This window comes from Mus musculus, chromosome 5 (genome assembly GCF_000001635.26).
Source record: "Mus musculus strain C57BL/6J chromosome 5, GRCm38.p6 C57BL/6J".
Taxonomy (NCBI): Eukaryota; Metazoa; Chordata; class Mammalia; order Rodentia; family Muridae; genus Mus; species Mus musculus.
This window is the reverse complement of record NC_000071.6, coordinates 145,128,552-145,140,195: the sequence shown is the minus strand read 5'-3', so window position 1 is coordinate 145,140,195 and position 11,644 is coordinate 145,128,552. Positions and strand designations below refer to the sequence as shown.

The 11,644-nt window shown below is 50.1% G+C and overlaps 1 protein-coding gene across 2 annotated transcripts; it reads left to right on the top strand.

Annotated features, from left to right (window-relative positions):
* Positions 1-170: 170 nt before the first annotated feature.
* Positions 171-11,426, top strand: Pdap1 (PDGFA associated protein 1). Of its 2 annotated transcripts, none has more exons than NR_156700.1 (6): positions 171-229; positions 3,207-3,294; positions 5,024-5,131; positions 7,216-7,337; positions 8,680-8,831; positions 9,821-11,426. NR_156700.1 is itself a non-coding variant. In NM_001033313.4 (6 exons), exons 1-6 carry the CDS (start codon positions 217-219, stop codon positions 9,877-9,879), a joined length of 546 nt encoding a protein of 181 aa, NP_001028485.1. In that variant the 5' UTR covers positions 171-216; the 3' UTR covers positions 9,880-11,426. The 2 variants fall into 2 exon arrangements, 1 of the variants encoding a protein (NP_001028485.1); NM_001033313.4 differs by having other exon boundaries at positions 3,203-3,294.
* Positions 11,427-11,644: the final 218 nt, after the last annotated feature.

Genomic DNA, 11,644 nt, shown 5'->3' with positions numbered 1-11,644 from the left:
CTGGCAGTACATATTCTGGTCAGGAATTCAGGCACCTCCCAAGACAGCCCGGCCTCGGTGTGAGGTCCCAGATCCTCGCAGCCGTGGCGGCGGTGGCGGCGTCAGTGGCGCGCGGAGAGGGAACCAAGCCGGGCGGAAGAAGTCGATTCCAAGGAGTTTCCGGTTCCGGTGTCAGTTCGAGGCGCCGCCGCCGCCGCTGCAGCCGCCGGAGCCGAGATGCCTAAAGGAGGTGAGGGGGTGGGCGCGCGTGGTTCGCGTGGCTTCTCTAGTGGCGGCCGTAGGCGGGCTGCCGCGGACCCCTCAGCCCGCGGGTCTGGGGCCTCTAAGAGATCCGCGCTGAAGGAGGCCATCCCCGTCGCCTCCCAGCCATGCGTGGGCCTCGACGCTCAATTGTCCTGCCTGGGAAGCCGAGGACCACAGTGGTTGAGGGCCTCTCCGTCGGGGATTTTTGAGGAGACTCACGGGTGCTGGGTCCTTGTCCTTGAGGAGAGCAGGACCCAGGAGTCTCGGCCAAGCCTCCGGAGCATCTGAAGTTTGTCCTCCCATTTGGCTGGCCGGAGACTGAGTCACCGCGTCCCGCGCTGGTGCGGTGCCTGGCTGCCTCGAGCATAAAATGTGGCTTTTGTGGAGCTTTTGAGGAGCCACGCCTGCCTCATAATAAGACCTTGACTTGATGATGTGGGACCTGGCTCTGATTCTCTCCTTGCACCGTAGCCACTAAGGATGTGCTTCTGAGCCAGTCGCCTAACTTCTTTGTGTCCCGGTTTTGTCGTTTCCAAAAAGGGGGTTGGGGTGGGGGACATTGATTATATTTTCCTCCTGTTATGAGAGAGGCATAAACTAGGTAGCCCACGTACTCAGCCCAGTGCCCCGCAGCCCCTAAATGTTCAGCTATTACTGTGTGTAGAGACCAAGAAAACAAGTGTTTCCCATCGTACATTGGTTTCACCCCTTAGAATCAGGGGTTTGAATACCAGATATATCACATCTTAAGTCTGTGGCCTCAAACAAAACTTTTCCAGTTCGTTTTCTTCATCTGAACTACAGGGGTATTAATAAGGCTTAGTTGGATGAGTAGGAGACAGGCGGACAGGAGTTACGGTGGCAGAATAAATCGCTCTAAGGGCCTGGCTAGCTCCCAGCACAGAACAGATGTTCAGTAAATGTTGGCAGCTCACGTGTTAAGCCAGTTAATGCAGTGAGCCCACAGGAACATCTGCCTGGAGATTTTCAAGCTTAAATTGCTTCCTGTCAATATTCAGATATTAGGCTCTACAGGGCCAAGTGTGTCTAAATCTAGTTCTCTGCTGATTTATCCTGCGTCTAGAGGAGCACTGTCTTTGTTTCACAGTCTCATCTTTAAAAGGCAAAGGAACTTTTTTCAGCTCCTGACTCCAAGGTTGAGAATTACAGTTCGGCAGTCTTGAATATGAAATCATGGCTAATGGACTTAGTCTTGATTTCTGGGAAGCTTTGCAGGCAGATAAACAAAGCTTGTTTCCTTGCTTGGGCTAACATGAGAAAACAGTGATTAAAAACTATTTTAAAAAATCCCCCAGGAGCAAAGGACCAATTCTGTTTTCAGTATACTGTGAATTATTTTTTTAAAGCATCTTGAAAGAGCCTCAGTAAAACAAACAAACTAAGATCACGAAAGGGTGTTGCTTTTTTTGTTTGTTTGGCTGGTTGGTTGGTTGGTTTTTTGTTTTGTTTGTTTTTAATGGTAAAGCTTGGTATCTCACAATAGGCCTTTCATGAGCATACCTAGATACACCCCTGGGAACTCAGGTTGTCATTAAAAATGGGCGGTGTAGGCTGTTGGCAGCTCAATTACAGCTCTGCAGCTGCTGTCTAGGAAGTCACTGTGTCTCTGCAGTGGTCTCCGGAGCTTGCAACAGTTCTAGCTGTCTAATCATAGATTCTCTACTCATAGCAAGGGGTCTGCAGAAATCAAGAAAGGGCCTGTTTGGCAATAGAGGCCACAGTCACACCTGCATCGAGATGCCAAAGGCTTGCAACCCAGCTGTGAGACTAGCTTTAGCAGGGATTGGTCTAGTCGTCCGGCTAGCACATGAGGGTATGGCACTGATCCTCGTAGCTGAATTGTCTCTGACAGTCCTGATCAGTGTTAGACTGCTGTTGAGTCAGTCTATCTTTAATTTTGCCAGTTTAGTTGTTTTATGTGAGATTTGTATGTGTGTTTTGTTTTTTTGTCCATGTGTGTACAAGTGTACCATGCGTGCAGAGCCCACAGAGGTCGGGAGAGGGCTTTAGATCACCCAGGAACTGGAGTGATTCTGAGCTGCCCTGTAGGTGCTGGGAACCAACTAGGGCTATATGAAAGAACAGCAAACGTTCCTAACTGCTGAGCCGTTTCTCCAGCTCTATTTGCTAGTTTAATTCTGAATACAGAGTTTCTGTTGGTCGATGTAGCACCAAGATAAGCATGGAGTATGTCATTCTCCTGCTGCCACTGGCAGTTGTGTGCTCAGGAGCCATGCTGACTTAGGTTTTACTGCCAGCCAGTGTGTTAGCATTAACAGGTTAACAGACGCTGTGTGTTGCTCCTCCAATGCCAGGCACCATTCTGGTTGCTTTACCAATGGTGTCCACCCTACTTCCATGGCAGCCTTGTGGGGAAAAGGAAACTGGGGAAAAGGAGGCTCTGGGAAGGCACACACAGAGACACAGATGTAGGAAATGGTACAACTCAGATTGGAACCTAGAGCTTTAGACTCCCGAATTCTTCCTCTTTTACACATTGTTTGACGTTAAGTCTCCTCGTCTGTGGTACAAAGCCAGCAGTGGCTCTTGTGCTGTACCTTTGCTCTTTAGAACACTACTCCATATGTAGACCAGGCTGGCCTGGAACTCAAGAGATCCATAGCTTGCCAGCCTCTGTGGTCTCAAATGCTGGAATTAAAGATGCCCAGCTGTGTTTGGATTTTAAGCAAACAGGATTCAGTCAGACTGTATCTCCCTCTCCTCACCTTAGGTCTTGTTCTTAGGAACCTACATCGGGCAGTCTGTGCATCGGGTGTCATAAGCCGCTGCTTTTGTTCTTTGAGATCACTGTAGGTTTGGGTGGTACTTGGTGAAGGTAGGTGAGGTTCCCTTGGGCTGAACAGGACAGCCTTTTGGGAGTCTGTGTAGTGAAGGCTGACGTCTCTCTCACCTTCCTAAACTACTGATCTTTGTGCAGGTAGAAAGGGAGGCCACAAAGGCCGAGTGAGGCAGTATACGAGCCCGGAGGAGATCGATGCCCAGCTACAGGCTGAGAAGCAGAAGGCCAACGTGAGTACATGTCTGTCTGCTCCAGTGGTCCAGTATGTTGCCTTGTTCTGGCTTTTGGGGAGAACAGGAAAGGACTACTGTTCTCCAAGAGACATCACACATGAGGGTGGGAAGGACACCAGATGGCAGGTGTGAGCCCTGGAGCAGCCAGTCACAGTCACAGAAAGGTGGTCCTATGATTGGACCAACAAGAAAGGACTTTGCCCATTTTGCAGGAGCTGTTTGGTGGTCTCCACTCGTGGTCCTGTTTGCCTGCCTTCTAGAGGCCCTCTCTCTACCAGCTGCTGTCCATCTACAGCTCCTATCAATTCCCTGCAGCTCCCCCCCACACACACACACACACAAGGCTACCTGCCAGACTCTATACAACATACAGCCTGCCTTCCCGTTCCCCCACTGTCCTGTGTATTGCTATTGGCTCTGTTCAGCATCACCTCTTCTGTGACATACTAGTGCTGCCTGCCCTCCTCCAGCTCCTCTGTGCTGAGATACCCTGTCCAGTCTACTCTTACCTGCATCCTCTGCAACAGTGAATATCCACACCTGAAGTAAGGGCTTAAGGAAGCAGGCAGCCCCTCTCCCAGGATCCCTGAGAAGGGGAGAAGCCATCTCTAGCTGGAATTCTGGGAGTTTTGAGAATTTGAATTTTGAATTTGTGGAGTTCCTGGCATGGAACCTTGGAGTTTTTCGAGACAGGGTTTCTCTGAGTAGCGCTGGCTGTCCTGGAACTCACTCTGTAGACCAGGCTGGCCTCGAACTCAGAAATCTGCCTGCCTCTGCCTCCCAAGTGCTGGGATTAAAGGTGTTCGCCACCACTGCCCGGGTGGATATAAGGGTTTGTTTGTTTGTTTGTTTGTTTGTTTCCAGAGCTGAGGACCGAACCCAGGGCCTTGCACTTGCTAGGCAAGCGCTCTACCACTCCCCTGGATATAAGTTTTTATTGGGCTTTCTTACTTTGTTTTTTTTTTTTTTTGGACAAACTATGTGCAGCCCAGACTAGTTTGCACTCTTGGCAATCCTCCTGCCTTAGCCTCCCATGTGCTGAGATTATACTTATAATTAATTATAGGTATGTTGCCAGGCATGGTGGCACATGCCTCTAATCCCAGCACTTGGGAGGCAGAGGCAGGTGAATTTCTGAGTTTGAGGTCAGCCTGGTCTACAGAGTGAGTTCCAGGACAGCCAGGGATACACAGAGAAACCCTGTCTTGAAAAACAAACAAATTATAGGTATGTTGACTCTTTCTAGTGATTTTTTTTTTTTTTTTTTTTTGTGAGACAGAAATGTAGATGCTGGTAGCCTGCCAAGGTGTGGTCTTGGGCATTTGGTGCCAAAAGGCCATATGTGGACAGGTGTGACCATGGGAGCATACAACCAAGAAGGCATGACCAGGAAAGTTACTTTGGCAACTGTTCATAGCGGGTATCAACCCGGCAGGTGCAGTTTTTAGCTCCACACCTGGGTCTTTGTGACCCTGTGAGATGTCCTTCTTTCTGAGCTGAGCAAGATGGCTATAAAGGATCAGAGAGTCTTTTATGGCTGTATCAGGACCTTTGACTTCTGGTCTATGATGCTGAGTGGCCACTTTTTAGGACCTTTGTCATACTAGGCTTGAGCCTTCCAGAGGCTTAATGTGAAGGTCCACAATCAGAGGGTGGCTGTGGGTGTTATATTCTTGGGGGTCTGTTTTGCATTTTTGATTCTGCAGGTTGTCCATTTCTGAAACAGGAAGAAGATGAACAAGAAGAAGGTGGAGATGGGGCTTCAGGTGACCCAAAAAAGGAAAAGAAATCTCTAGACTCAGATGAAAGTGAAGATGAAGATGATGACTACCAGGTGAGTCTGTAGACTGCAGGCCACACTCATTCACTGGGCAGATAAATGTGTGTCTGGGTTTTTAAGACAGGGTCCTATATAACCTAGGCTACTGTGACGACCTGACAGTTCTGCCTCCCCCTCCAAAAGTACTGATTTATGAGCATGTACGGCCAACCTCGGTTTTATACTGTCCTTTAATCAGAGGGGTTAGATGCATACCATGGTAGCATATGAAGTCCAAAAACAGCTGTGTGGAGTGGGTTCTCTCCTTCCACTGCTGTGAGTCCCAGGGATCAAACCCAGGACATCAGGTTTGCAAGACAAGTTCTTTACCCACTTCCTGTCACTGGGAGTTAGAGGCTCATGTATCCTAACTTGGCCTTGAATTAGTTGATGAACTAACTGGTGTTCTGTTTCATGCCTACCATTAATTACCAAAAGCTCTTGCTCTTTAGGACTCAGGATCTGGTGGGAACATACAGTGAAAATGAAGTAAAGGAACAGTGGAAATTCAAACTGAAAAGTGCTATGACTCAGACTGGTAGAGGAGAGGATACTTGGACTAGCACTGTGCTAATGAGGCGGCTTAAGCCAAGGTTGGAGCCAGCCATGTTTAACACAAAACCAACCAACCAAACAACAAATGTTAGGGAGAACAGTTGAGGCAATCAGACAGGCAAAGTGCAAAGGCCCCAGGTGGGAACAGGCTCTGCGTGTTTGAAGAACAGAAAGTGGGGGCTGTTGGGCAAATGGTGCCAGATGAAGGAAGAGAGAGGTCAGGGCCCCTCTGTAGTTACAGAAGACTGTTGGCTTCACTACATCAGGGACTAGGCAGGGGCAACTGGAGACCTTGAAAGTAGGAGAAAGATAACCAGGTTTGCTCCTTATTTTATGTTTTACAATGCACTTATCATGGAGGGGGTGATGTGTAGCATGCTGTCATGTGTGTAGTCTGACAAGCTGCAGGAATCATGTGCCTGTGCCCTATCTTTCCATCCTGTCGTCCCATCACTGATTGTGCCTTTCTGGAACAGATGCTAAGATGCTATGGTAGAATTCAGGAGAAGGCATCCAGGGCTTGCTCTTCAGTGATTGGCAGTAGCAGGGTAGAAGAGTGGATAGACTCCAGCCATGTTTTGGGCATGCTGAGGGAAGGAAAGCTGAGGTTGGGTGAGGGCCGGTCTAGTTTGCCTGCTGTAGAAAGAGGTGGGTAAGTTGGAACCTGTGGGCACGTCAGTCAGCATCGGAAGCTCCTTTCTGAGCTGCTGTAGGACTGTGTTTGGATTTCTTCTCGGGCCACAGATAAGATTGAGAGGGCTCAGCTTCTTTCCCATCACAGCCTTCCCACTCCCAGCCCCGCCTTCGCCTCCCAGCTTTACACACACACATAAGCTCTTCCTCCCCCTTCCCCTGCTCCTCCTGCTCAGAGAAGCGGAAGGCTCCCCATGGGTACCAGCCCACCCTTGCACATCAGGTCACTACAGAGCTAGGCACATCCTCGTTTGAGACCAGACAAGATGGCTTAGCTTCTTTAACTGTTTAACTTTTTTTAAAAAAGACTTATTTATTTATTATATATGAGTACACTGTCGCTGTCTTCAGACACACCAGAAGAGGGAGTCAGATCTCATTACAGATGGTTGTGCGCCACCATGTGGTTGCTGGGAATTGAACTCAGGACCTTTGAAAGAGCAGCCAGTGCTCTTAACCGCTGAGCCACCTTTCCAGCCCGATGGCTTAGCTTCTTAAGTCTCTTCTTCCCTACTCAAAGCTGAGATGTGTGGGAATTGCAACACCATGGCTCACCCTGCTCTGCTCTGGGAACCCACCATGTGGTTACTCGAGAAAAATCAGACTCAGGGTTCCATGGGAAGCTGCTCTGGAGACTGAGATTAAATGGGGCAGGACTCTGTTGACCTTGAGCTGCCAATCTGCTGGGCTCTGACACAGGTTGTCATTGTACACATTTGTTTTCTTTGCCCCTCCAAGATTGCTGAGATATTCCAAAGTGGTGTCCCCATCCTGATGGGCTGTCGGTGGCTTGGCATTCCCCCCCTCCCCCCAAAGACCTGGCCTTCTGTAACCGTCCTGTTCTGTCCTAGCAAAAGCGAAAAGGCGTGGAGGGGCTCATTGACATTGAGAACCCCAACCGCGTGGCACAGACAACTAAGAAGGTCACGCAACTGGATCTGGACGGGCCAAAGGAGCTTTCAAGGAGAGAAAGGTAACATCTGCTTGGTGGATCTGCAACCTTAGAACACAGACTAGGGCCCCAAAGCAGGCACTCTGCCTCCCAGCTACACATACAGCCTCATCATTGAAGTTATGGGATGAAACACCCTGTGGCCTTTCAGTAGGGCAGAAGCTGCTAGGATTCTAGCCTGCTACCCTTTTCAGATCCCACCATGGATGAAGAGCATACCTGAAAACTCTATAGAGAAGGGGTTTGAGTGTCACTGAGGCTGTGGAGGACACTCTGTTTCTGTACCTTTCCATTAGGTTTGGGGTGTGTGTGTGTGTGAGAATTTCCCCAGAAACCCAGCAAGCTGGGCTGTCCATCCAGAGCAGAAGGGCTCTAATGCCCCTTCTACCCCCATCTCCAAGATTCTGCCATTTTACTGAGCAGCCATGAATAAGTTGCTGTCTTCTTTGGGCCTCAAGTTCTCACCAATACCAAAAAGATCCCATTACTTTGCCCAACAGAAATGGTGACCATGAAAGCCTGCAACTTTCTGCTACTTGTTCTTCAAGGTTCTTGGCCCCACAAAACCTTGAAGTAGCCTTGCTTAGTCGTGAATAAGAAACTTCTCAATCTGACACATCCCAGCCAGGACCTGCTGGTCAGCAGTGTTAATCTCTACACCTCCATAGTAGGTGTCGCCTGAGTGTAGCGCTTACCCATCCAACCCCTGGTGGCTGAGTTCCTCATCCATTTTCCTGAAGCAGGCAGGTCCCTGTGCTTTCCTTCTTACAGTCCAGCCTTATACACTAGGAAGGCTCCAGAAAGCCCTTCTGCTGCCCCTGCCAGGGCTCTGGGCTCCTTATGCTGCTCCTCCAAGGTATCAGTGCGCATTAGAAAGGTACGGAGCTTTCTAATCACATTGTAGGCAGCCCTCCTAGTGAGACCACGCGGGGAGCCCGTCCTACTCTGCATAGAATCCTGCTTTTGTTCTCACCCTGACTGGGGGCTCATCTGCTTGGGAGGGCACCTGAGGTGCTGTGAGGATGCGCTGTCTTGGTGCTCTCAAGTCAGGGTGTCTCTCCCAGCATCTGTCCAGTGTCTTCTTACAGTCGTCTCTGGAACACAGTGCTCTTGGGTTAAGTTCCACCTTCTCACTGTGGCCACTAAACTCTCTGAAGTCTTCAGGCACCAACCTGGTCCCTGCAAGAAGGCACTGTCCCCTTTTGGGCCAGGGTTCTCACAGGTTTGCCACCTTCCCTTGCTTATTTGAGGGTGTTCACTAAGTGAAACACATGGAGCAGAGCACCCCTCAGCTTAGTGTCCTCCTTTGCACCTGAGTGCTTCCACTAACAGTGATGACACTGATGTCATTTTATCCAAACAGAGAAGAAATAGAGAAGCAAAAAGCAAAAGAACGCTACATGAAGATGCATTTGGCTGGGAAGACAGAGCAGGCCAAGGCTGATCTCGCCCGGCTGGCAATCATCCGGAAACAGCGGGAGGAGGCAGCAAGAAAGAAAGAGGAAGAAAGGAAAGGTAGGTCTGAGCCCGTCAGACCCTGCAACAGTTCCCTGACTGGTTTTGGACAGGACCCTGAACTGCCTGTGAGGTTGGAGAGGTTGAGGAGTGACAGCTGCCTGCTCACCCATGCCAGCCAGTAAAGCCTTGCATTCCCTGGAGAAATGTTCCTGTCCACCATCATGGAGTCAGATGAGGGTTGGAATCAACAGAGTCCTGCTTAGCGGGTCACTGAGTGACTCCAGCAGCAAAAGGCCTCAGCACCAACAGATCTTTGAGCCTTGTAAAACCAGAAGTTGCTATGCCTAGAGCTGCCACTCCACCCAGCCGCTTGAGGTGGTGGAGCTATCTGTAAGAGAAACTTACACTAGGCATCAGCCTGTGAGCCACTCCTTACCCTCCATCCCTCCGGGCATCCAGGGTCTCACAGGCCTGAATATGTCTAGTATGGGAAAGTGTTTTACCTTAGATCCTCCGTAAGAAAGGGGGCAGAATGGACATGAGAGAGCGCCCTTAGCCTACTTTGCTGCCCATTTACCTAATTATGAGGAAACTGGGTCCTAGAACTGAGACCTCACAAGGGCATCCATATCACCCTCCTGAGCTTGTTTAATCTTGACTCATTTGGCTTCACAAACCCAAGCGAGAAAGGACTCGATGTGTTGCTAGATATTGTTGCTGACTTGAGACTTTAGACTTCAGAATACACAGAGAGAGGTTGGAATTGCAGGGGTCTGCTAGGGTTTCCAGAAGTTCCCAGTAGCCACCAGACGGCTTGTGGGTGGGCCACTCAGTTGGGCACAGCAGGAACATCTGGATGGCTGGCCCTGTGGCCTCAGCAGAAATTTTCTCCCTTGGGTGGCAGCCTGGATGCTTGGCTCTGTGTTAGCGCAGTCTGTGTGCACAGAATGTTTCTGAGGCCTCGGTCTTGAAGTCCTGTGATTCAGAGGATGTGGGAGGTATGTTTGCTGTGTTCTAACCCCCACCTTTCCCTTCCAATCCCTCAGCAAAAGATGACGCAACTTTGTCAGGAAAACGAATGCAGTCGCTGTCCCTGAATAAGTAAGCTGGCCTGTGGGAGGAGATGCCGGGGAACTGGGCCGTGCCGCCAGGACCTCTGCCATGTCTCACCCACCCTGTGCCCTGGCGCCGCTGCAGCAGCCCCTATGGCCAGGGGCCCCTACGGCCTGGGGCCTCCTCTTCATCTTGGCACAGAAATTGTTCAGGGGATGTGGGGGGGCTGGGGGAGGGGCAGCTGCTATCTTTGAGACAGAAAGATGCAGGACAGCATTTCATACGTAACCATTTGAATGTTTCTGCTGTTTTTAGAATTTGGAACCCTGGTTTGGGAGGGGGGGTGCCTGGGAAGTGGGGTGAGGAGATTCCATTTGTCCAGTAGATTGCACGCTAGCGTGGGAGGGGGGGTGCCAGCAGGCAGCTGCTGTGGGAATTGATGACAACCAGCCCAGATTGTCTGGGTGCTCACTCAGAGGGGCTCCAGGAGCCTGTGCCGTGAAAGGGCCAAGGTTTGTGCCTGGCCAGTTCCGTCCGATGAGGCCTCTCCTCTCTGTTCTGTCCCCTTCCCACCCACCTGGTCTGGGCTAGTGCCCGTTTTTAACCCTACCCATTGATCATTTCAAGAAACCTCTGGTTACCATGCGTCACCCAGACAAGACATGCTCCTCAAATTCAACTTGTATATTTGGCAGATTAAACGACAACATCGTAATTCCTTGTTTGGCAGTTTCTCTATCAGCTATCTCTATCTTTGCTCATGGCAGTACCAGCAGGGTTTAGGCACACACCTACCTGGGAAGACACTGTCAGGCTTTTGCACAAAGTAAGGATCAGGGCCTAGATGTCCGTGACGTAATAGAGACCTGGGAGGTTTCTGAGGGCCAGTCCTGAACCTACAGCAGACTGGAGCAGTGCTGAGCTGCCCCTGTGGTGCCCTGGCGCTGCCTGCCTGGTCATATCCTAGTCTTCTGCTGGAGGAAGGCTCCCAGGACTCCCCACAGCAGTCCTTGGCACTGTGACAGGGAGGAAGCAGGCCTGTTGCTAGCCAGTGAGTTACTTGTACATTCAGGCCCAGTGAAAGGCTCCTGTCCTGGCCCCATCTGAGTGAGATACTGCAACTGAATGACATTGTCCTTTGTGCTTTCTAAGTTGGAGGGACGTAAGGGTCTGGATGTCTCAGGGTCAGATATGGGTGTGGCTGCCAGAGACTCAAGCATAACTTAATGGCAGAGATGACATTTGAGTCCATTTTTAGTGACCACTACCACATGCCTTTGGGCTTGACTCTGATTGATGGCCTCTGGAGAGGATCCTGCAGCTACCCAGATTCAAGGTTGGCTCCAAAATGAGGAAGGTGATAGCCTTTTAACAACGCCCTAATGCCCTGTTGCTAGCTGTAGGACAGAGTAGTAAAAAGGTTTGTAAGAGGTCTGTGGGTGGGGTTCCAACACCAAATTAAAGCGTGCTGCTTGGCTTGGGTGCAGAAGGGTGGGTGTGGCTTTTGCCCACTTGAAGGAGACCATGGATGTGGTGGCCTTCAGCGTAGGGCCTGTCAAACCTGAGGCCTAGGCTGAATTAAAGAACTAATGGGCACTTATGGCTTGATGCTTCTGGTTGGGTGATTTCTAGCTTACAGAAGGATGGTCCTCACTATAGGAAATCTTTGATGTAACTGTCAAATAATTGTCAGTTCAGATGCTATGTAAAAGCTAACCCAAAGACAAAAGGCCTTAGACTAAAATAGAAATAAGGGATTGCAAAGAAACCAAAGAACATAACCAAAACCCAGTTGCCTGCATCATAGTGGAGAAATG

Bases quoted from the DNA above. Each gene is read 5' to 3' on its own strand.
- Pdap1 (NM_001033313.4), top strand. The intron at 5,132-7,215 runs GTGAGTCTGTAG...GTTCTGTCCTAG, and splicing joins ATGAAGATGATGACTACCAG to CAAAAGCGAAAAGGCGTGGA. The intron at 8,832-9,820 runs GTAGGTCTGAGC...CCAATCCCTCAG, and splicing joins GAAAGAGGAAGAAAGGAAAG to CAAAAGATGACGCAACTTTG.